We start from the raw sequence: 25,015 nt of genomic DNA on the forward strand, positions 1-25,015 counted from the left end.
GCTGATTATGACCTTTGTAATACAAACACTAATCGATCGCTCTGATCATTTGGTAGGAGAGCTCCAGTCTCATTTCCAACTAACTGAAGGGAAGAACACAAATGGAACACGTCTGCTTTATAAAACATTTGAGGGAGAAAAAAATATAAACCATGTTTTAATTTGGTCCAACTAGAATGAGACGGTCAAACAATGACAATGTCGTAGCCCCTTTTTGATCTTCAATATTAAGATGTTTGTTTTTAGTGTAATAAAATATCTGCAGATAAAAGGCCTTTTGGAGTTAAGTATTTTACTGCCTGTGTACTGTAACGCAGTACAAATATAAAGTCTGCATGAAAAATGTACAGGCAATAAAATAATTCAAGTAATATTAATACAAATAGTTCAGAGCAGCGCCTGATCAAATAAATACATCCCACCGCTGGAGTGTGCGCTCATCGTTCCGTCCACCAGGCGGCGCTCCAGGCCCCATTGGTTCCTGTGGCGGAGCAGAGACTCTCCCCCCTCCTGCATGCGTGCGCCCGGGCGCTGTTTTCCTCTCCTGGTTGATGAGGTGCGTGGCTCAAGAGGCGCCAACGCACGCACCGCAACGCACCGCACCGCACCGCACCGCGCCGGGAGGCCAGTCACGGTGAGCGTCTCCGACAAACAGCGCGCGTCTGCGAGAAATCCACGCAGCGTGTCAGAGCGGGGAGAAGATGAAGATGAAGATGAAGATGAGCGACACATCGAGGAGTAAAAAATCACCCGCAGACGCCTGAGTGAAGAGCAGGATGGCGGGGGGTCGGAGGGGACTTGTGGCCCCCCAGAATACTTTTTTGGAGAATATTGTCAGACGGTCGAACGGTAAGGATGAGGATGAATTATTGATGCGTTCAAACCGGCGTCTCTTTAGGAACCAGGTCAATAAGTTAAATCAATCAATTAACGATCAACCCGAAACCGTCAGGCGAGTGAAAAAGTTCCCAATTCCCAATTAAGATACTGGCTTTACCGCGGATCACAGGATGGGTCGTGTTCTGCGCGTAATCTCTGAGCGCGCAAAGGTGCGGATTGTCATCGGAGAGATCTCTGGTGTAAAAAAACAGAATTTATTCTCCCAGAAGTTGCGTATTAGTTTGGAATAAAGCTGGACGCTGGTCTCACCCTTTCAATCAGCGTCAAAAATCTGAAACGGAATAATCTCCCGCGTGTCTCTTTCTTACTGCCAGTTTGTGTGGATGCCTAATCTTTTGCGTTCCAGCGTTGATTCAAGAGTTATCAATAATACATCCAGCGATCAGCAGGATTACTTTGGTCAAATTGATTTCAGACGGCTGAGTCACGTTTGCCTTCGCCCACGCGGACTGGGGCATCCGGCCTCTGGGATAATGGAAGCTGCACCATCGGGCCATGTTCAGGAATCCTTTGGGCTCCCTGCTGTGCGCCAATACTTCTAAAAACAGACTCGGCAGCTTTGTGTCTCGTAACGTCACGTTAGTTCCACAGAACCCGATTGTCTGGAGCTGTAATGTCACCCTCATAAGATGCTTGCTGAGAGTGAGGTTTGATTATTATTTTTTTTTTCTCCCTACTTCTATTATTCACGTTCAGCTTCCCCGAAAGTGCTGAAATCCCACGAGCGTCTGGGGGTGCAGCCCCCCCCCCCCCCCTCGCTGTCAGATCTACAGTAAAATGTGTTTTGACAGAAGGGAACAAGTTGTTCAGAAGAAGATGAGCGCATGCCTCCTCTTCAGAATGAGGCTTTCTGTGGATGAACGCTGTGAGGATTTGGCTCCCTGCAGTCTATGCTAATTTCTTAAGGGACCCCCCCCAAAAAAAATGCAAATGCACCCTATGCCTTTTTCTTATGGCCTTGGGTGGTCTGTGGATTAGCAAGCGGTAAATCTCTCCAAAGCTCGACACAAAAGGGCCGCGACTCTAATCTGCAGGACGCCGCTGAGAACCAGCGAGAGGCAGAGCAGCGGGCTGATGTTCCCAAACAATGGCGTCTCCTTTTTGGGGACTTTCAGCTCTTCATCTCTCAATTGTCAGAAATGAATGCCAGTCAGGAATGTCTTAACTGACACGTGGGATTCTTCAATAACACATTCGTTTGTGTCTCCGGATTGTGTTATATCACATGTAGTTGAATACAGTTCTGCTGTAAAATGTTTTTCTCTATGTTGTAATGTTGAAGGGATCGGTTTCGCTGGTGAAGGAACTGCTAGCAGAAACGTAGAGGCTAGCGGTCATGAAGTCTTTATACAGCCCATTAAGCAAAAATCAATATAATAAAGTAACTTCTGTTTTGTGCATAATAAAGTAACTGCTGGAAATATTAGTGGATCAATCAGGAGAAACTTGTAACTTTACATCAAATGATGTGTGATCATTTTTATGCCAGAAAGATTTGGTAGCTTAGACGCTTTAGTTGAGGCAATAAGAGGGACAATGAAGGTTAGATGTTTTGGAGACACGGTCAGAGAGGACAGACTTCGATGGTTTGGACATGTCCAGAGGAGAGACGGGGACTATATCGGTAGGTGAAGTGGAAGGTGGGTGAAGTGGAGAAGGTTGAGTTGGCCGTATCTGGACTACTATACTTTCTTCTTGTCCCCTGAGGGGACAAGAAGAAAGTATAGTAGTCCAGATACGGCTGGTGGTGGCGGCGGCTGATGACTCTGCTGAATCTGGTGAATCGTTGACGATTGGGCCGTGAATGGTGCGTGAAAGAGTAACATGAAATAACTAGTGGAATAGAAAGAAGCGTGTTTAAAAGATATCAGCAAGATCACAGCAAAGAAGTCGTTGTGCTATTTCGCTAGACTTAGATTTAGCTGTTGACGGTGGGAGCTTATGAAAAGCTCTGATATTAGTGCACATTTTTTGCACCTACTATTTTTGTCATGACTGTTGTTACAGATCAGATTTTCTGAAGAATAGATACTTGATTATCTCTTCAAAACCCAGGAACTCCTTAAACACATTTGCCACAACTATTGGGTTTGGATTAAAAAAAAACAAAAAAAACCCCCAAATATGACAATACAATGAAAAAGGTATCATTGGTTTAATTTAGCAGAAAAATAAAATGCTTTAATGCTAAATAACAGCTTCTGGGGCATGATATTGTGAATGATGACTCACTAACGTCTTAGTTCTTGCACATTATTATGACATGCAAATGTCACGATTACCAGAAACATCCAATTAATAATTTTATTGTAAACATGCAATAACTTATTTGTCCATTACTAGAAGGCAAGGAATAATAACCATGAATACAAAACTAACATTATTCTAATAATCTAAGACAATATATCAGTCAGCGTCTGCTTGCATTTACGTAGCAACATCGTTTGCGAGTGAAATATATCTGGACGCTACCGCGTGCTCATGAGCTAGCTGCTAACCGTGTTTGTGTAGTTTGGTGCAGGTAGCAGGGCTCGTGTAGCGTTCATAGATCCTTTTCACCGAAACCAGCTTCTTTTCACATTCCTGCATTGATCATTACTTGTTTTTATATCGCTACAGAACAGAATGACTGCATTAGCTTGTTATTACTACCTTTATTGATTTTAGCCGAGAGCATCCATTCATGCTAGCCCGCACAAGCGAGGATGTCTGGATTCATGAGCAGTGTTGTAACCACCCGTGTATTTATTTTGCTTGACACGTCCCGTCTCCTTTGTCTGACACTCAACAGATGTTTCTCACTGCCAGATGTTAACCCTCTTTTCTTTTCACGTATTTCAGTTTGGACACTGTCACATAGACAGACAGGTACTTGAACTTTTAGTTGGGTGTGTTGCTTATGTTTCTATCTCCTTTTAATACACCACTACCTGTTCTATACCAAATGCTGTTAATTTACAAAGACGCTAACTAATTAGCCGTGCTGGGAATTTTGAAATCTTGATTAAAAAAAAAATCTTTTTTTTGTTGCTGCAACCCAGCAGTGAGTTAACAATTTCAGGGCTAATAAGAATCCCAGAGCTTTGCACTTAAATCCTCTTTACACTCCTCTGATCATTTGTAAAGTAACACATTGGAATGGAACGTCTCATTCAACATATCCTGTCTGTGTTTTGTTTGTGTTTTTTTTGCTGTTGTTCTTCATTGCGGTTTCTTTTACTGTGCTGTGTGGCTTTAAATGTGGTCTAAAAATAGCCTCACTGTATGTTTGGTGCCAAGTGGTTTTAATTCCCCTCTCCTGCTATTTCACCCCTGTGTCATCACATTGTTGGAGTCTGTGTGCATAGCAGGGTGGTTTGCTGTAAGATCTGCAGTTCCAATTTATTATTTTGTCAGATTTTATCTCCAATTATCTTCACTCCTCATCTCCTATTAAACCCTTTTGATTTTGCTCCTTTGCACCTTTCTTTTGCTCAATTATTGATGTCTTAAATGGGAAGATGAAAATTGTGACTTCTTTTCTTGTTAAACGCATTTTCATGTTTGACTCGTCTTTAAAAAATTACCCATTCAGAAATTTGGAACAAATAAAGTGTGCATCTTTAAGTCCTTTAAAGTTTTTACACAATAATATAATTTATGTGTTGTATTTCTAATTTCTTTTAGTTCAAAAAGCTACTGCTAAAATAAAAATGGATGGCTTTTTCTTTGTTAATAGAATGAATTATGACATAAGAAGCATTTTGTGTTACAGTTTGTGGTTGTTAATTCTAAAGCTGAGCTTAAATTGAATAATCAAATAAAATAAACTTCTAATATATAATTTATTGTCTTGCCTTGTTATAAAAAACACTCAATCAACATCGATGCACCTGATTTCCCAAGACATTTTTAAATGACAGCGCATGTTAAAATTTGCAGTCTGCTCTTTAAAACAAAGAACATTAATAACCTTATTTTTATAATGAATTTGGAATTACTCGGTAAAATAAGCAATCGCTGTCTGAGTTCTGCAAACGAGCAAATTCTAACGATGTGAAGACCAAGAATCCTCTTGAACACCGCAAAAATCTGTGGCATATAAATATTATAGTACCTCCATTCCTTCTGGAGCAGTGTATGCTGGTTTTTATATTTTCTTTATATGTGACGGAGAACATTAAAATCTAAAATCCATGGAAATCTACAAAATGGGATGTTGGTAATGGAGAATTTAGTCGGGGAGGTCAAAACCTTAATATGTTACTATGGAAACAACAACAAAATAGTATGAAATTCATAATATGTAAAAGCCCAACTGTGTAATATGGTTGATAGACAGGATATGCTTTGCACAAAAATGACTATGAACGGACGGCTGGTCAAACTTATGACTTTACGTCGCTGTTTATTCACAACTGGCGGGATAAACATCCAAGGAGGAAGATATTTGTTTTCTACATACATCTATATTACCTAATTACTTCTTAGTATAATGAAAATGTTAAAGTTTCAAATGTCATTATTTTTAACATGATGAAATTGGTTTCGTGTTTGAGTCTTGTAATTCTATAAATAGGTCCACCAAATTCTTGAAAATTTCTTATTTACATTGATCAAATGTCACAGAACGTGAGCTTTTACATCCAAACTACAGGTGCAGTATTTGTACATGGCAGGAAATACCTGGAGTTATTCTCCCGTTTCTTTCCTGTTCACTTTCAAACAGACGCCAACTTTGTCCTGGGAAACGCTCAGATAGTCGACTGGCCCATCGTCTACAGCAACGACGGTTTCTGCAAGTTGTCGGGGTACCACAGGGCAGAAGTGATGCAGAAAAGCAGCACTTGCAGGTAGGTAAAAGGATGTGCGTGATTTAGCATAGGTATGAGAACTGTTGAGGTACTAAAGATGCAAAACATTTGCTCAATAAATGTGTTCACGCAAACATGATCACACACATTCTCTATCGGTCGCAGCGGCTTTTGTCTGCCTCCGCCAGATGTCAAGCTAATTATAATAATGTTAGTGTATAAAGTTAGTTGGCACAGGCATATGAGGAATTAAATTGATAGGTATTCTGCCGTATTAGATAAACAAGATTAGCCACTGACATTGCAAGAACTTGTTACGGCTGCAGGAATCGTGTTAATCTGGATGAGCTCGGTTGAAGATAGAATAATCGCGCATGCAGAGAAGCTGACTTCCTTACTGTCATGTCCTCGACATGCCAACTAGCAGCTCTAAAGGACTGAACCGAGGCCCAGTCTTTAGTTTACAGAGCCCCAATGCCCCCCCCCCCCCCCCCCCGTGTACAAGCACTTGGCCACACTGTCGAGGAAACACTGCCTTTACCAGGCAGAAACCTCAAGCAGATGCGAGATTCAAGTAGGACGATCCTCTGCTTGGGACGAATGACATAGAAAGATTGGGATAAGGAAAAGTTGTGATTCATCAGTGGACTTCGAAAGGTCAAAATTCATGGCAGCGTGTCGCGTAGTTCTGGATATGCAAGGCAGCAACGTCAAGCGTAGGGGAATCACTAAATCATGGACAGGTCTCAGGTACTTTATGTTTGCCATATGAAGAATGAACAGTATAAAGAGGTCAAGAAGAAACAAAGACTTCTTTAAACTCGACCTCACTCCGAGAATCCGGTTCAGCCTCGTCCCCGCGGCAGAGCGTCTCCGCAGAGGAGGACAAAATCAAATCATATTCCGCTGTGTTGGAGTGATGGAGAATGCGCCTCAAAATAATGATTCATGCGGCATTTCCACAAGTGAAGACAGTTCGTTAGCTCTTTCTCTCTTGCAGTTGCAGAAACCAGACAACTAAGGCACACGTCTGTGATGTAATCGGGCTGAAACAGTTGAAACGTCCACATCAATGCGGGCAGCTCCCCAGCTCGCCCTCGCCACACAGCAGGATTAACATGACCTTTTTTAAAAAGAAAGGCATGTCTGGACATGTGTTGGTTCTGCCTGAAATAAGCATTCCGGCCTCCAGTGTGTTAATAGACTGGAAACAGTCGCTGCCAGATTGAAATCTCTGGGACATTCTGTCTGCTGTTGGAGTTGATGATAGTCGGAGCCAGAATATTACTGATTTATACCCGCAGGTCCCAAAGAGTATGCCTTAGAGTACTTGCCAATACAAATATTGAATCTCATGAGTGATGATTGCTGTTGGTTTAGCTTTAGCGTGCAAAGAGAAAGACTTGTGTTAGTAAGAGGAAGGAATTCACACTTAAAATACTCTCTCTTTCAAATGGTAGAAATGAAAACGGCAAAGTTAAACGAGTGATTTCAGAAGGATCAGCTGCACAATGTGCAGCAAAACCTTTGGAGTTGCTACTGAAACTGTGAGCAGCAAAACAACACAGCAAATTCAGTGATGGTAATTGCAACTTAGATGATGTTAGTCTTCTACCTGGACCAGGTGTGAGCGTTTAGCTGCGTAAGTTGCTAAACCTAACCCCAGAGAGCTGCTAGCATTTGAATTTTCTAACATTTTCTTCCAGCAAGAGAAACAATCGCTTTTGTAGTCAAATGGTTCCGGTCAGCCTGAGGCCACGGCGCACCTGAAGTTCAATAAACGAAACAAAGCCAACCTTTTTAATTTTTTATCTCGCCGACGTGTGGTTGCTTCAGATGAAGTTTTTATTCTTGATTTCATCCATTTCAATTTGTGCCGCTTTATAAAATCCACCAGAGCCTCGTGTATTTTTTCCAATATCCTTCTATGTATTTAATAATTTCTTCTTCAAGTTAGTTTTATTTTACTTTCTGCCAAAGCATCTTAATGATGGTGATTATGAGGTGATAAAACTTTCCAGTGCGAAGACGTTTGATGTTGGTGGGGAAGACTTAAAAAGAGAGTGCGAGCGAGTGTTGAGTTTAATGTCTGAGCCTCTTCTACTGAGCAGGTGGGAATCAAAGGCGTTACCACCATCCCAAATGTTTTTTTTTTTTTTTTCATTTTTCTAACCGCTTATTCCGTTATCGGGTCGCGGGCCAAGCTGGAGCCAATCCCAGCAGTCAATGGGCGAGAGGCAGGGGACACCCTGGACAAGCCGCCAGTTCATCGCAGGGCAACACAGAGACAGACAACCAGCCACACACACACTCACACCTACGGACAATTTAGCATCACCAATCAGCCTAGGCTGCACATTTTTGGCGGTGGGAGGAAGCCGGAGAACCCGGAGAGAACCCACGCAGACACGGGGAGAACATGCAAACTCCTCACAGAATGGCCACAAGCCGGAGACGAACCTGCGACCATCTCGCTGTGAGGCAACAGTGCTTACCACTGCGCCACCGAGCCATCCGAAATGTGTTTACTATAATCTTTGTATCTATATTTGTCCTCTAAACACGCATTGTCAAACCTGTGAGGGACTATTTTGCTCGAGGAAGGACACATCTCCCCCCCCCCCCCATCTTAGAGAAAGAACCATCAGTGGTTTCTACATCAATCACTGCTCAGCATCAGAATGTAGTCTCATTAAATTTAGCCATCCTTTTTAGATTTCATAACAAACTCAGTTATATTTAGATCATGCTGGAACAGGCCGCCACTGAGGGTGGCAGTAACAACTAAAGTATGATGAATGTCTCTGCAGCGTAGCTAATGTGCTCATGCTTTCTTCACCCATCTTGAGATTTAATATGTTTTCGAGTGGAACTTTGCATTTGGCCAATTAGACACTGGCTTCATTAATCTTTTTGTTTTGTTTTGAGGGTGCCCTGAAATGAGTTACAAATTATAGACTCAAATTTAGTTCCAATAAGAGCTGAAAGTTGGAACCAGAAGCTCGTCCTCCTCAGTGCTGGGGTGAGCGTGCTTATCTAATCTATATTGATCTTAACCTTCATGTTTTCCAGCTTCATGTACGGGGAGCTCACGGACAAGGACACGACGGAAAAAGTGCGACTAACGTTCGACAATTACGAGATGAACTCGTTTGAAATATTGATGTACAAGAAGAACAGTAAGTAGCAAGGAAAGAAAAATGTGAAGTTCCACCCTCTTGTCATGCAAATGTATTCAGGGGCTGCGCAACGTAAAGCCCGGTTCAAAGGCAGCCCAGAACCTTTCTACCTCTGTAGAAGTGAACTAATTGGTTGAGAGCGAGACCAGCATTTGCTTCACTTCTCATAGCTCCTAACCTCCCCTCCACTTGCAATAAAAATCAGTTTACATGTTGCAATCAAAGTTTCGGCAGGTGGTTCCCTTTCTCCCAAAGCAAGCGCACAGCCCGGATCAATATTTGTCTTTTCTTACATTCAGGGACGCCGGTTTGGTTTTTTGTGAAGATCGCGCCCATTCGAAATGAACAGGAGAAGGTGGTCCTGTTTCTTTGCACATTCAGCGACATCACGGCCTTCAAGCAGCCCATTGAGGACGATTCTTCCAAAGGTAAGTTGACAAATCTTTTGGCTGGAAGGACGTTTCTGTCTCTCTCTCTCTCTCTTTTGGCCCAATGAAATCCCAAGTTTCACATTAGGTGACAATTAAACGCTAGAAATCTTTCCATGCAGTCTGCTAGCAGTCCCCATTCAACCTCGTGCATCTGCTCGGGCTCAATCCAGTGCCAGGATGGAACATGGACTTTTCCTTGTTGCATCACTAAGCATGTCAGAATGGGGTTCCCTGAATCAAGAATAGCTATCCCCCGCCCGATAGCAGAAAGTAACTATAAATACAACATGAGGTGGTGAGCAGCGCTGACACTTCACACTTCTTCCATCTCTCTCTCTGCACCCTCTCTGAGGAACACAGTTCGCAAATCCTCCAGCGTGTTCGCCAGCTAGTTGCTAACCTTCGCTAACCATCTGGATATCGGTGCTGATTAGTGCAGTGAAGGTTTAGAAGACGAGAATGAGGAAGACGTAAAGTTCAATCGCTTTAAATATCCCAAACGCACCTTTACCATTGAATAACAGTTAACATCAATCTATCTCGAAGCCCGGATGAGCTGCATGTCCGTGTGATAAAGCAGCTTCTGATCTCATGCCCGACCGGAGTTCGGAGTGCTTTCAGGTTTTTCCAAAAATTACAAGTAACACATCTTTGAATGAACATTTTTCCTCCAGCCGTGAACTGTTGAAAATCCTCATATGAATCATGGCCATTTTGCACGCTTGTGATCCTCAGGCTGGGGGAAGTTTGCCCGGCTGACGCGAGCTCTAACGAGCAGTAGAGGAGTCCTACAGCAGCTGCAGCCCACGGTCCACAAAGGGGAGAACGTCCACAAACACTCCCGCTTGGCTGAGGTACGGCGGATGCGGCTTCTGTACGATGCACAGAGAACAAAGACGAGTTCTTCTGTTCTTGTCGACCTCTAAGCCTCAACGCATGTTTTCTCATGAGCCGATGAGCTATCGCCGCGCGCCGGCACCGAGCTGCAGTCGCTCTGGCCTCCTGCTGTGTGCGTTTATTATCTGTCTGACTCACTGTTGTTCGGCAGGTGCTGCAGCTGGGCTCAGACATCTTACCCCAGTACAAACAGGAGACCCCCAAAACCCCTCCTCACATCATCCTCCACTACTGCCTCTTCAAGACCACGTGGGACTGGGTCATCCTCATCCTCACCTTCTACACGGCCATCATGGTGCCCTACAACGTGTCCTTCAAGACCAAGCAGAACAACGTGACCTGGCTGGTGGTGGACAGCATCGTAGACGTCATCTTCCTGGTGGACATCGTTTTAAACTTCCACACCACGTTTGTGGGACCCGCCGGCGAGGTCATCTCGGACCCTAAGCTGATTCGAATGAACTACCTGAAGACCTGGTTTGTTATCGACCTGCTGTCCTGCCTGCCGTACGATGTCATCAACGCCTTTGAGAACGTAGATGAGGTGAGCGGAACGGTTCTGTGCACGCGTTGTACATGAAGCGCAAGAGATTGTTTACTACTAAATATGTGGGTTTTTTTTTTTATTTGACAGCAAACTCCTCGACAGATTCTCAGGAAATTTGATGGGAGGGTTGATTTTAAAGATTTGTGAGTGAATCCAAATAAAGGGGATAAAATCTGGGGTGGTTCTTGACAGCGTTGACGAATCTTGGTGAATGAATATTGATTTTTTTACGAGATAGCGCCTTCAGTAATTGTCAGTCTCGGAGCTGCTGTGAAAAAATTCAACATTGCGTTGCACAGCAGGCGGTCCGACTCCGAGAGCATTAGTTAGCCAAAGATTGTTAAGGAAAGATTTATGTTTTAAATGCTAACCTATTGAACGTCCCCTTTGTCTAACTGTTATATTTTATGTTTGATGCTTCACGCTCTGAAAGGCGTTGAATGAAAAGTTTAGGTCATTTCATGAACAATAAAGTTTCATACGTGCATTAGTGCGTGGTATTAAAAATAGTTTACATTTAGCGCTAACAAATTGGATGCTTCTCTGACTGCACAGCATTTTGCTAGTGGTTGTAATTTCTAAGGTGACTGACAGGCTATTAAGTTTCCACACAAGCATCTCAGAACCATCGTGCAGCAACTCCCTTTTCACCGGTTGTTGTTTTGAAAAAAAAGAAGCGAAATCACATGCTTGCTGGTGAATCCGTAAATGTCGGACCATAATGAGGAAGTTTTTCTGGCGAGCTATTATCTTCAGATAATTGGCGCGTTTTAATTGGAGAGTGCATCATTGAAGTGGAGGCTGCCTTCGTTACTCACTGATGCCTAAAACCGTTAGCAGCTAAACGGCTGCTAAAAGCACTGAGTGATGGGGACAGCATGCTTACGCTACCAAGCTAGCAAGAGAAGTGGATGAGTCTCTGACTGAAACGATTTTCAGAGTCTCAAAATATCTGGACAGGATTAAATCTCAAAATTACTTTTTTCAAATCTAGGGAATCTGATCCTACAATATTGTGAACTGATACTGTCTGAGCCGCCCGAGCCTCTGGTATCACTTTCTAGGTTTTCATTTTGTTTAATTCACTTCCAATTCCTTTCCAATTCAATTTTATCTACCGGTATATAGCGCCAGATCATAACAGAAACACTTTACAGCTGTAGCAGGGAAAGACAGAACCCAACCTGACCCACAAGAGCAAAAACTTCCTTTTATCAGGCAGAAACCTTGGACAGAACCGAAGGCTCATAGTGGGCAGCCAGCTATTTTGACTGCTTGGGTTAAGGAGAGAGAGACAATGACAGAGATAGAGAAACAGTCAAAAACAGATGCGGCACACAAGCAGCCGTCACACTGCCACTGACATCGGCATCATTTGATCTTTTTTATTATCATTAACAAAAGATTACTTAGATTTAATTCACCGTCAGCTGCCAATCATTCAGATAATCAATTTAGCACATGGAAATCTTGGACTTCTTTGATTGGAGACTGAATGTCTTTGCATTTTGGACTGGAAAATAATTGCAACGGTGATTTTTATAGCTCGTGAAACCTGCAGGGTTTCCCGTAATGTTTGCTCGCAGCACGTCCGGTGTCCTTTTGTAATTCTACATCACATACTCGAGACAAAAGGTAAAGGTGGAGAACGGGTGGATGGAATCTATGAAACCTCAATTGTTTTAAGCATATATCTAATGGCGTTGTGAACGTCTGGACTCGTTGTGCATGGAGGGAATGATGAACGTCAGGCGCAGTTTACTTTATTCCCTGCAGCAGTGAGAACAGAAGACGTCTGAGCACGGCCAGAAGTCAAAAGCAATGGAACAAATGTCAGTCACGGTCAATTTAAATGACAGAAAACGTCACTCTGCCACACTGTGTGACTCAAACGTGTTATTAATAGTTCTGGATAATACGAAGATTCATGCACACAAAGCTTTGGCTTGTTAGACGTTAAACGTTCAATCATGCTAAGTGTAATGATCAATCAATTAGAGAAACAAATGTCTGATCGCCTTTTCACAGCTGAACATTCTGGGATTCAGAAGCAGCTGTCTAACAGTGATCAATTAATCAATAGTGAAATTAGCATTTAGCTGCAGCCTTACACGATCTTGCCGTTTACTTCTTTCCGGTTGTGGATATATAAAGCAACGACGCTGTGACCGTCTGCCTCCAGGATAATCCGCCTGTGTCTCTGCAACGATTCCAACGTCTCCAATTTGCTCCGAATTGCTCTGAGGCGATCCACGGCAGGGGAAACTGAGAGCACGTGAACAATTGTCCGTGTTATTAAACCGGCCCCAAAATATCTCTGCTGCTGCTGCTGCAGACATTAATGACTAACATGAATAACTGTGATGGCTGTTTCCCCCAGAAAGTCTCCAAGTTAGCAAGAAGCAGCTGTCAAAGTTTGCTTCCACAATCTGAACCCATCCTCTGTCGCTTTGAGACCGAATAAAGCTCAGCAATCGATCAATAATCAATAAACGAACCTCTTTTGAGCCTGTTTAACAAACAAAAGGTTATTTTTATGTTGAATATTGATTTTCTATTTCTTCTCTCTTTCTCTCTTCATCTCTCTTTTCCCTTACTCGTGTTTTCTTTTTGTTTTCCTTCTTTTCCATCCCTCCATTGTGTTTGCATGGCCACGCTCCGTCTTCTGCCTATATTCTTGCATGGGACGCGATGGGAAGACTTGGAATCACCGAGCTGTCACTCAAGTAGGCTTCAGTTTGATTAGGATGTGATAATGAACAGCTTTGTGTTTTATTTTACCTTCACACGTGGCAAAACATGCACGTGTGTGTTTTCATGTCGTCTCCATGAGGCTCCGCCTTCCCTGTGACTTTAATTCTTCCAGCGTTTTAGCGGTACGCCATCAGAAGCGCCAGCGTGTGAAATAAAGGCCACAGAAAGCACGTTAAGATTCGTGCTGCTTGTTTTTTGTTCCCTGCTTTTCATTACCTAAAGGTAACAACAATCAGACTATCGTGTACAATTAATAATGGCGTCATTAAAGCCCCACGTCAGTAATCACATGCCATTTATGACAAAGTGAAACAGTTGAAATTTCTAAAATAAAAGTGTCACTATTATTATTATTATAATTAAAGTTAGAAATGTTTTTTTTTGTAGAAATGCAGCTCAAGGTTTACAAATGCAGGTAGATAAAAAAGAGAAGATGAAAAGAAAATTAAGAGAACAATAGAACAGAAAGTAAGGTGTAATTTCTAAAAAGAAAAATGAAAAGTGAACAAATTGGTTCTTGAATCGCTTTTCTTTTCACTTTTGTTGGGCTGCAATTATTCTATTTATAGCCAGCATCCTGTGGCGAGGCTCTGGAGGACTGCACTCAAGTGCAGATATTGTGTTGCGTCTTTTCTCGTATGATTTGTAGCCAGAATATTTAAATAAGACGACTTGGACGGCGCGGCTGCTGCTCAGGAACGATAAGCTAATAATACCAATTATTAGATTGAAGAAGTTGAAGGAGTTACAGCAGCTACAAAAAAAAGTCGTAAGAGTCGCGTAAATGATTTGATCAAAATTATTCTGCACACGTGATGGAAAAGGTCACATGCCTGCAAGAATTATTCCCCGGACTCACGAGTTCAAATGCATTCCGTCTGCAGTCTCTTCGCACCAGGAGCAAATATTTCTGTTCATTTCTGCATCGCCGGCTTCAGAAATGCTGTTGCTTATTTTTGTCATTTGGACAGCGCTATTTGTCTGTTTAAGGGCCTTTCAGACCCGGAGTGATTTGACCTGTTTTTTTTGCTGCCGCGGCTCAACGCAGCAAAAAGTCAACACGGCACGGCTATAGCTGCGAACAACAGGCTGGGTAATGCACCGGTGCCGTCGCTGTGTTCCGTCTGGAGGAGGGATATTATTGAAAGGGTCCAAAAACAAAACCGTTTTGTTGAGAAAATTTCCCCCCCGAATGCAACTGGATGTGTTTCCTCAGGTATCAAAGACAGAACAAATCCGCTGACCTGCTCCGATGTGGGATCGACTCAGCTGTAAGACGACGCTTGTTAGAAATTTCTATCTCTAATATTAAATGCACAGTCGTCTGAAATGCAAGTGGACCCCCATTAAAAAGAAATTATCCCACAATCCGGATCCGATCCGGATTAAATTTATTGGTGAGATAGAGGCCCCCACCCTACATGACTGTAGGTCAAACATTGGTCAATAATCAATGGAGCTATTTAGGAACACAGTTGAAGCTCCATTGACTGCAATGTTAACGAAAATCTTAAACTGATCCATAATCCAGGATCTCTTCTAGATTATCACCAAAATTGACTCATCTGTTCCTGGTAAAATTCCCAACATTCCCTGTAAATTTCATCAAGATCCATCCATAACCTTTTAGGTTATGTCAGAATAACGGCAGCAAAAACATCACCTCCTTAGGGGGGTAATGAGGAGTATTCCCTTCAAGGATAAACTGTAGAGATGTTTACGATAGATGAATGCGCATCCTCAAAATACCGAACCATTTCCTCTGAAAGATCGAAAGATCTTTCATGTCTGTTTGCCATTAAAGTTTCCTCCAGAGTTGCGTTAGCGGCGTGCGCAGCAGAACTCTAAAGCCCGATTGAACCGCGCCGCCGAGGTCCGTAAAGCGATTCCAGAGGAGCTGAGGCGTCTGGCAGGCAGAGCTCCATCGGATCAAGTGACAGCGAGCGCTGCAGTTGGACTCGGATTGCAGACCACAGCACATTAGCAGAATCGATACTGCTGCCACCACACACACACACACACACACACACACACACACACACACACACACACACATAATACCACCAATCCCTCGGTGCTTCAGCATGCAGCTGCTGACTCGACACTTCCCTGCCGTTTATGTAATTTACCCTCTTGAAGTTTCATCAACATACGTTGAACCTCTTTGATGAGATCAGTCTCATCATTGTTCACTGTGGGAAATCTGTCGTGGATCATGGACACACACACACACACACACACACACACACAAGTTGGTCTTCCTGTGGGCTGAGGGGAAAGACGAAGCGGTTTAAAAACCCGAGTGCCAAGAAAACAGCACGTAAAGTTCTGGAAACTCCAGAACTGCACCGCACTTCACCCGCCATCATATCGATCAGTCTGTGATGTCATCCTGTGGGATGGAGGTCCATCCTCGGGTCTTTAACGGGCTCACGCCGCCCATCAGCCCAGAACATTTTAATTGGAAATCTGGGTTTAACCTGCGTCGCGTTTTCGGCTTTTGTTTGTTAACGTGAAGGATTCCGTTTGTCGCCTCTGATGATTGCTTCTGTCTGCGTCTCCCTCCTTTGCTCCTCTTCCAGGGGATCAGTAGTCTGTTCAGCTCCCTGAAGGTGGTCCGGCTCCTCCGTCTGGGTCGGGTTGCACGTAAACTGGATCACTACATTGAATATGGGGCGGCCGTACTGGTCCTGCTGGTGTGTGTGTTCGGACTGGCTGCTCATTGGCTGGCCTGCATTTGGTACGTTCGCCGCCTTCCATCGATCGTTGATTATGTCATCCTATCAGGATCCATTAGAGTCGAGTAGTAGCAGTATGATAGGAATGACATCGCGCTTTCTGATTGGCTGCCGCCTTCTATCAGCGTAACGCATTAGTAGCGGAGCCAATTAGTGTAATGAGAGCAGTGATTAGGCTAATGAGTGCTTTAATTAGCAGTTATTTTTACGCAACATGCTTGTTTTTAAACATTAAAACTGTATGCGTCTCATACCTTAAAGCAAGAACGATTGCTATTACGGTTCCAAGAGAGTTTATTCCTCATTAAAATGTAAATTTATGGAGCGCGGGCCTCCGAAGCCTAATCAGATCATCTACTCTGCGGGGGGGCAGGAGGGGGGCAAGTGCGGTGGAAGCATTAAGTTTCCGCCATGTGTTGTGCTCGATTTATTATGTTTATGAGAAGACATAAACACACACACACACACACACACACACACACACACACAGCCAGAGCGACTGATGCATGCTGATCCACTCTGACAAGTTAATGTCTCACATTTATACACAAGCAGGAAGTGTGCTTGATTATATTGATTATATTTCTAGCTATAAAAAGTAAACAGTCGCACACTTTCATGCAAGCTCCCAGTTGGCTGTCTATGACTCCTATACCAACTGTTCAGATTCAAAGATGTTGCTCATGTCATTCACGAATCCAACGCCACTCACTGGACCAGAGAGCGTCCGATGAAACGGCTCCTGTGGCGTTTCACTCGGCCTCCTGTCTACGCTGCAGGTACAGCATCGGCGATTACGAGGTCATCGACGAAGAAACCAACATTTTGCATAAGGACAGCTGGCTCTTCATGCTGGCTGAGACCGTGGGCATGCCGTACCGCTTCAACGCCAGCGGCTCAGGGAAGTGGGAGGGCGGGCCCAACAAGCAGTCCGTCTACATCACTTCCTTGTACTTCACCATGACCAGCCTGACCAGCATTGGCTTCGGTAACATCGCCCCCACCACGGACGGAGAGAAGATATTCGCCGTGGCCATGATGATGATTGGATGTGAGTGAATGCGTTTTATCCTTCGTCTAATGTCGTTAATGCACGAGCGGCTTCGCTGTGCTCGTTCAATCCACAATCCACCGAGGTGGGCGCGTAAATGAATTATGAATAGAGCCATCAAAGTACTTTACGGATGATTAGCTGAGCAATATTTCCAGCGCTACTGTAACTGAGAATATGCAGGGCAGGCTGAATATAGTTCAGCCAGAACTGCTGACTGCAGTTTTTATTTAATCAACACTTTGCATGGCTTGTTCTCCAGCATGCTTTCGCTGCTGCTGCTCGGTGACCCAGTCGCACACAGAATCCAGATTTCTGTGTGCAACAAACAAAAACAAAATCTTTTTGTTGCCCACAGCTTTTTTTTCCCTGTTTTCCTGTCATTTCCATCGCAGTTCCAGAATTAATGGGATTCGACACGTGGATGTTGTAAACACATTAAAAGTTGGCCTCTCCTCCCCCCCAGCTCCACGACGACAGGAGTTCCCGCCCCCTTTTGGCCACTCCTCCTGACAAGTTCCTGTTTCGCCAAAAATCAGCAAAATAAGAAAATACAGGCGGCTGATATTCCCACCAACAGATTTCAAGTCAGAAAAGCGAGTTGGCAAAAAAATAATGATTAACATGCCACCTGTAAAAATGAATGAAGAGGGCGGGGCTGAACCTCACCACAATCAAAAGATTCATCAAGAACAAAGACGGCGGCAGCAAAGTGAAATGCAGACAGACAGAGGTTCCCCACTTTATAGTATGACTGACTTCTGATAGTGTGTACATTAAAAATATTAATATTAATCAATATGACAAAATAAATACTGAAAACGAAATGTGTTTGAAACATAACTATGGATACAATGGAAAAAAACAACAACCAGAATTAAATCATGGCTAATCAAAAGCTAATGCTAATGAAAAACAAAATTGCTTTATTTGACTGAGAAGCAAATCTGAGCTGTTTGCAGATTTTACAAAGATGTTCTTTTGTGTACTTATTGATGAATACGTGTGCTTCAGTGTAGCCTGAGGTGGAATGGGAAAAAAATACCGGTGCTTTGATTAAATATGGACGATCCTCGTGTGACATTCACACAACAAAAGAAAGTTTTAATAGGATTTTAATTGTTTCTCCAGTTTCAATATGAGCTCTCTTCCTCCTCCCTGCATTAGAACCATCACCTCTCATATTGTGCTGAATTATTGAGATTTACTGGAATGCAATGCATCAACTTAGAGTTTTTCCGATCCAAAAAATAAAACGGCAGAGGATAACAGGCCTATTCGTCAAAGACTGGAGTTGAGTCGCAAATGAAACCGGAACGCACAGCAGATTCGCCGATATGTGGATTAAATGGTTAAAAAGAAGACAGCAAGCAGATTTTTATAGGCTGCACTTCTATTCGACTCTCAGTGCCACACATTCATCATCAGGCATCACCTGATTTGTGGCTTTTAATACGCCGTGCAGCATCGTTACTTGTGACTGCACACGGAGTCCAACGCCGCAAAGCAATAACTGACATCGGATCAATTTAGCACATTGCTCCCTCCGATCCCCCTGCAATCACTCCACTCCACAGTGGTAATTTCTTTTTTTTTGTTCCAGCAAAAATTGCAACCCCCGAGGCAAAAGGTTGATTGTCGCACATCTCTGCACTCTTTTTTTGTGGCTTTTCGGGTTAATGAAAACACTCTCTGGGGAACTCACAACTGCAGACTTGTCTAAATTTTGAATGTGAGCTAGAAAATATCTTAAAGCATAAAATAATTAAAAACCCAGACAGCCTCAGGAGGGACTGTTGTAGATGCAATCGACTGCAGTCCACGGCTGTTCTCTATGAAATATAGATGCCCTGATACTGTTCTATTTTTACCACCAGCTCTAGATCAGTGCTGGCAGTAGAATATCACAGTGTGACGAGGTATTTGGGGGATGATGGGGAAGGGATGCACTATACATATGTCCTGTTCCTATGGCAACTGTTGGCCCGGGGCTTGCGTTTCTGACTACTGTCTTTTAGCTAGCTTCAAACAAGGCAGCTGTGAGATGCTGAGCAACATCTCAATAAAGTTGTGTACATCAGCAAGCAAAGAGCGGGATGTCGGGATGAAGCGGCGTTCCACAGGGACTTGTTGAGTTTCCATGGTTACGGCATCTTTCTGCTTTACAGACAAACGAGCGTCGCCATCTGTGCTAAAGCTCAAGGCAGCAGCGATTCCATAACTTCTCCAACATCAATTAAGGAACAGCTGGCGGACTGTTAGGTTTAATAGACCTTGTTAAACCGTTCTTGATCGGCTGACCTGCTGATTTCTAAACGTTTATTTTTAGCTGCTAAATATCACACGGCGTTTGTTGACGAGGCTGAACACAGGAGCGATAGTGAGGAAAGGAGAGCTGCGGTTATTTTGTTTGGGGGGGTGGGGGGGGCACTTTTTAATTAGTATTATTCCCTGTGCAATTTTTCCAACACTTTGTTTGTGCACTGCAAAATAATCAAACACACACCAACACACGCACAGGTTACTGTCATCATCTGAGGATAATTGAAATGTGCGACTGGCGCGCTTCCTCTCCATCCTTTCTAGCGGGCCTAATTAGGACTCCATCGCCCAGAGAGCTGCACACCGAGCAGACACCTGATGGCTTTGATCCCACGCACACACCAGCTGCTGCGCCGGTTCAACCACCTCAGAGACACTCGGCTACGCCGCTACGCCATTTCCTTAATTCCTCTATCACAGGACGAGTTTAGGAAACTATCCTTATTTAATGGGACACCTTCTCACTGCTTGTAAAGATGCAACTACTGTTCCTTGCCCTTGGATGGGAGTTTTGTTGATTATATTTAGAGGTAGTGATGAGTTGAAATACATTTCTTACATTGAATGATGCTCTCATCGCGTAGAATTTGGACTGATCCATTGCTTGTGTGTGCTTATATATAATATATATTGGTGTTGTTTTTTGCACGTCTAAAAGTTTTTTTTTAGCGCTATAAGACACAAACAAAATCTAAACTGAAGGGTGGCAGCTGCCTCAAAGTGTCAGAAATACGGATTATTTTGAAATCAACCTCTCAGATCTTATTCCTTTTCATATTCCTCGTATTTTTCCAGCCCTCCTTTACGCCACCATCTTTGGAAACGTGACGACCATCTTCCAGCAGATGTACGCCAACACGAACCGGTACCATGAGATGCTGAACAGCGTCCGGGACTTCCTGAAACTCTACCAGGTGCCCACGGGTTTGAGCGAACGGGTTATGGACTACATCGCCTCCACCTGGTCCATGTCACGCGGCATAGACACCGAAAAGGTGCGTCACACTGTGGCGACCCTCCCGCAGCTCGTAAAGTTTGATTTCTATTCTATTCAATTAGAATGATTGTGGAGTTGATCCAGTTCTAAAACCAAACAGATACTTCTTCAATATACACTAGAAATAAAAGTCACTTTTCATTTCTGACTTGTTCTGTGCTAACATTTAGCAGCATATGATCACAAACAGCGAGTGTTGCAGTGGGATTCTTTGTCATGGTAATTAATAGTTACCGCCTGAATTCAGACGACGCTAAATTTGACTGAATCTAAATGCTAGAAATAATTTAACTGGTGCAAAATAATTAAAAGCTTAAACATCACCACATCCCATTTAATCCACGTATAAATGTTGTTATTTTACCTCAAATTAGAAACAGCACTTCTGATAAAACAGGGATTTCCACCCTCAGACACCTTCATGTCAGTTATAGCATGCTCCCGACGTGCTAACGCTCACTCTGCATATGTCGCCTTTATTTGTCCGGCTCCAGGATGCTAAAAAAGACCCATAATCCCCCTCTGCTTGACATTCATCTTCAAAGAGATTTGCTCTACAGGCAGGCGTCCTGCTGATCCGGTGGACTTGAACAGCAAGCTGCCACTCTGACACTGAGCAGAGTCGATGTGTACACCGGTGTCCTCCTCATTTTGACCCTCTGCGCTTCCTCTACTCTCGCTTCTTTCCAGGTGTTGCAGATCTGTCCAAAGGACATGCGAGCCGACATCTGCGTCCACCTCAATCGGAAGGTTTTTAAAGAGCACCCGGCTTTCCGGTTGGCCAGTGACGGGTGTCTCAGAGCGTTAGCCATGGAGTTTCAGACCATCCACTGCGCCCCCGGTGACCTCATCTACCACGCAGGCGAAAGCGTGGACAGCCTGTGTTTCGTGGTGTCGGGGTCACTGGAGGTCATCCAGGACGACGAGGTGGTGGCTATTTTAGGTGAGCGACGAGTGAAGCGACGGCCTCCAAATGTACAGCAATCATAGAAAAGCCCAAAACATGAGAAAATTCATATAAAACATTAAAAAAGCGCAATTATCCAATAAAAATAACACATTGTAATGCAAACGTTCAAGTTCAAGTGCCTCAAATTGGCCGTTGAAGGCGTGGATGGGTCCCAGTGGAGGCAGATAATCATCGGCTGCTGCTGGGAAAAGCTTTTAGAATTTGCTGGTCGTCGGTTAAAGCCTATAAAATAGATGTTTTTCTACCCAAAACAAGACGCGCATTATTTTCCCCTCCAGGTTTTATGATTTACCTCGAGGTAGAGTTCAGTCCTTCACTCTTAACAGAACGAACATAAGTGGCCTCTGAACTGCAGTAGCCCATTGACAAGCACCGAGCCAGACTGATGACTAATGGCGTACATTTATGTCTGTCTTCTTCAGTTACACGCTGATAAGATTTAATGAAGGTGACTTCATCTTTTCTTTATTACAATTTATTACAGTTTAATCCCAGGAGAGTAAATCTGCCATTTAACGAGACGAATGATCAAGTGAATAATAGATGGTGCAGAACATGTTAGCTGTTTTGTTTTTATCCTATTGGTTCCCTTTTACAGCAGTCAACACTAAAACATTTGGCCCGGATGAGACTCTAATGGATCCTGGATATCTGAGAGATTATTCCTTTCACATTTTGAATATTTGGCCTGTACTGAGCACATAATTTTGTAATTGCACATCATATTAAAGCAAAGTTCTTGAATATTTCCTGTTTCCTGTTCACATCATGTGACAAACGATCGATTGATGTCTCTCTGCAGGTAAAGGGGATGTATTCGGGGACGTGTTCTGGAAGGAGGTGAATCTCGCACAAGCCTGCGCCAACGTCCGAGCTCTGACCTACTGCGACCTGCACGTCATCAAACGGGACGCTCTGCAGAAGGTGCTGGAGTTCTACACGGCGTTTTCCAACCACTTCTCCAGAAATCTGCTGCTCACTTACAATCTGCGTAAGAGGGTGAGCGACGCAAACGGCACCGATATAGAACCACTTGGGTTAGATGTGGATGTGAACGCCTCTGCAGCAGTTTGTTTTAGTTTGTTTTTTTAAACTCAAAGCCCCCTCATGGTGGTCAGAAACACAGCAGAAGATGCATCTATTAGCAGGCCTATGATGGCTGATAGAGAAGCCTGCAGCTCAACCTCTCTGAAAATACAGCGCGTTTCTTGGGGGGGGCATTTAACCGGCTGAAACTCGTGGTTGCTGAAGTGTCTTTTGCTCCGTGCTCCATCAGACACCGTGTACATAATGCATGCATGGCAACGATTACAGACGGCCTGAAAGTCTCAGGGATTTTTCTGCATTTCGAATTCATTAGATTCCTTTTTGGGGAAAATGCAGTAGCTGTCTGTCGTCAGAATCGTGAAAGGCGCGGTTTTCATTGCGTTGCTGTGTCTACAATAATCCTCTCATGTGTTTCGGGAAATTATTTTTATCTATCACGTATGGCTATGAATACAAAGGGAAAATTCAATAGTAATTTTTTTTTAACGTTCCACCTGGGGAAAGAAACATCGTCGATCAACATTTACTACATCCTGCCACGTGATCCCGCCTCCGGCTGCAACGGCCTGAGATGGAAAAAGTTAAAACAATCTGATTTGCCACTATACTTGAGTCCCATTTCATTTTCCTACTCTCCGATATTAGCCAGGAGCAGCTGATCCGGCCTGGCTCCTGTCCTGGATCTCCTCCTGTTCCTCCTGGGCCGGTCTTGGAGGACAATGGTGCTGCTGGTTAATGTCTTTATCACCATGGACACACGTTCCTCCATCCACCTCATGTGTGTCACTAACAGCTTTTATTAATTTCTGATAAACAGCCACCGTTATCCTAAAGCCATCACGTCGGCTTTCAAACGTCGTCCCTATTTGAAAATTAACAACAGCTCACTTCTACCCATCGTTACGTTATTTATAACGAGGTCAGTCGGCCCAAGAGAGTGCAAGTGAGATTGAATTGCCTGCATACAAAGAGGCAATCTCATCTGCTGCATGAAGCTTGCTATTCATCGGGGCTCCACGCTTCCTGAACGTATACAGGAGGGAAATCCAGTTCTAATGGAGCCGGTGTTTTGCCATCTTAGCTGCTGACAGTTGAAACGGACCTTGCGTGTTACATCTGAGCGTCCTGAAAAGGTACATCCTCTAATAGGAAGGAGTTTCTTCCCCGTCCACAGAAAACACACCGACAGGAAAGGTGTCAGTCTCGCTCACTTGCCACAAAGATGAATCTGGTAGCCTTTAATTAACAACAAAGGGGTTTGCTTCTAATGAGACAAGACAAGCGCTCGTCAGTCAGAAACACAGAGGGAAAGGGTAAAGCCGAAACTACCAATAGAACAGCTTTACACATTCATCACAGCGTGTCGGAAGCCAGAGGCGTGATGTGAACTTTCTCTCCGTGTTGTGGGAAAAGCCTCTTTAAGGTGACATTTACGAGCACGTGTTGAAACGGCTTTCTTTGTGAGGCAAAGAGCCTTCGGTCGTTCAAAACCAAACGGTTATTACGATGGCAATTTATTGAGAACTTTGTTCTCTCTCTCTTTTAGATCGTCTTCCGAAAGATCAGCGATGTGAAGCGAGAGGAAGAGGAGCGACAGAAACGCAAAAACGAAGCCCCGCTGAACTTGCCGCCAGATCACCCGGTACGAAAACTGTTCCAGCGTTTTCGCCAGCAGAAAGAGGCACGCATGTCGACCGAAAAGCCAGAACTAGACGTTGAGAAGGGACCCCTGTACGTGGACATCCCGATAGCTAGCACGCCGATTACGACTACCAGCATCATCACGGTAACAGAAAGCCCAGCAACGCCCACATCTTCAACGCTCCCTAACTGTACTCCCTTGGCGCAGGGGAAGCTGCAGGTGCCATCTCCCATTTCTCTGGTAGGGGGTCGCCCTGTTGAGTCACTCAAAGTCAAAGGCTGGGGTCGATTTAAGGAGTCCATGGCAAAACCGGATAACTGGAATAAAGTGTCTAAGGCTGGATCCATGGAGACCTTACCTGACAAGGTGCACAACTCGCAAATGCCTCTGAAGAAGACGGACTCATGCGACAGCGGCATCACCAAAAGCGACCTACAGTTGGACAAAGTGGGCGACATTCGTTTGACACCCCACGACCGAAGTCCCGTCCAGCCCCCCCAGGAGACCAGACACGCCTTCTACCCCATCCCAGAGCAATCGCTTCAGGCCTCGCTTCAGGAGCTCAAACTGGAGCTGAAGGACGACCTCAAAAACCTGAACATCCGAGTGTCCGGCCTGGAGGCGCAACTGACTGAAGCGCTTCAACTCCTCAAAGAAAGGAAAGCAAGCGACAGCTCTCTGCAGCCTCTTTTTGACATTTCTAGACCCGCTTCACCAGAGCTGGATAAAGAGGACGTGTTCTCTTGA

At 44.0% G+C, this 25,015-nt stretch overlaps 1 protein-coding gene across 1 annotated transcript; it reads left to right on the forward strand.

Annotated features, from left to right (window-relative positions):
* The first annotated feature begins 776 nt into the window (after positions 1-776).
* kcnh1a (potassium voltage-gated channel, subfamily H (eag-related), member 1a) lies at positions 777-25,015 on the forward strand. Its single transcript, XM_068740916.1, has 14 exons — positions 777-849; positions 3,742-3,768; positions 5,609-5,732; positions 8,766-8,872; positions 9,172-9,300; positions 10,039-10,157; positions 10,352-10,744; positions 13,447-13,473; positions 16,084-16,241; positions 17,019-17,290; positions 20,408-20,607; positions 21,300-21,552; positions 22,382-22,578; positions 24,173-25,015. The coding sequence occupies exons 1-14, from the start codon at positions 777-779 to the stop codon at positions 25,013-25,015; spliced, it is 2,922 nt and encodes a 973-aa protein (XP_068597017.1).

This window comes from Brachionichthys hirsutus, chromosome 7 (genome assembly GCF_040956055.1).
Source record: "Brachionichthys hirsutus isolate HB-005 chromosome 7, CSIRO-AGI_Bhir_v1, whole genome shotgun sequence".
NCBI lineage: Eukaryota > Metazoa > Chordata > Actinopteri > Lophiiformes > Brachionichthyidae > Brachionichthys > Brachionichthys hirsutus.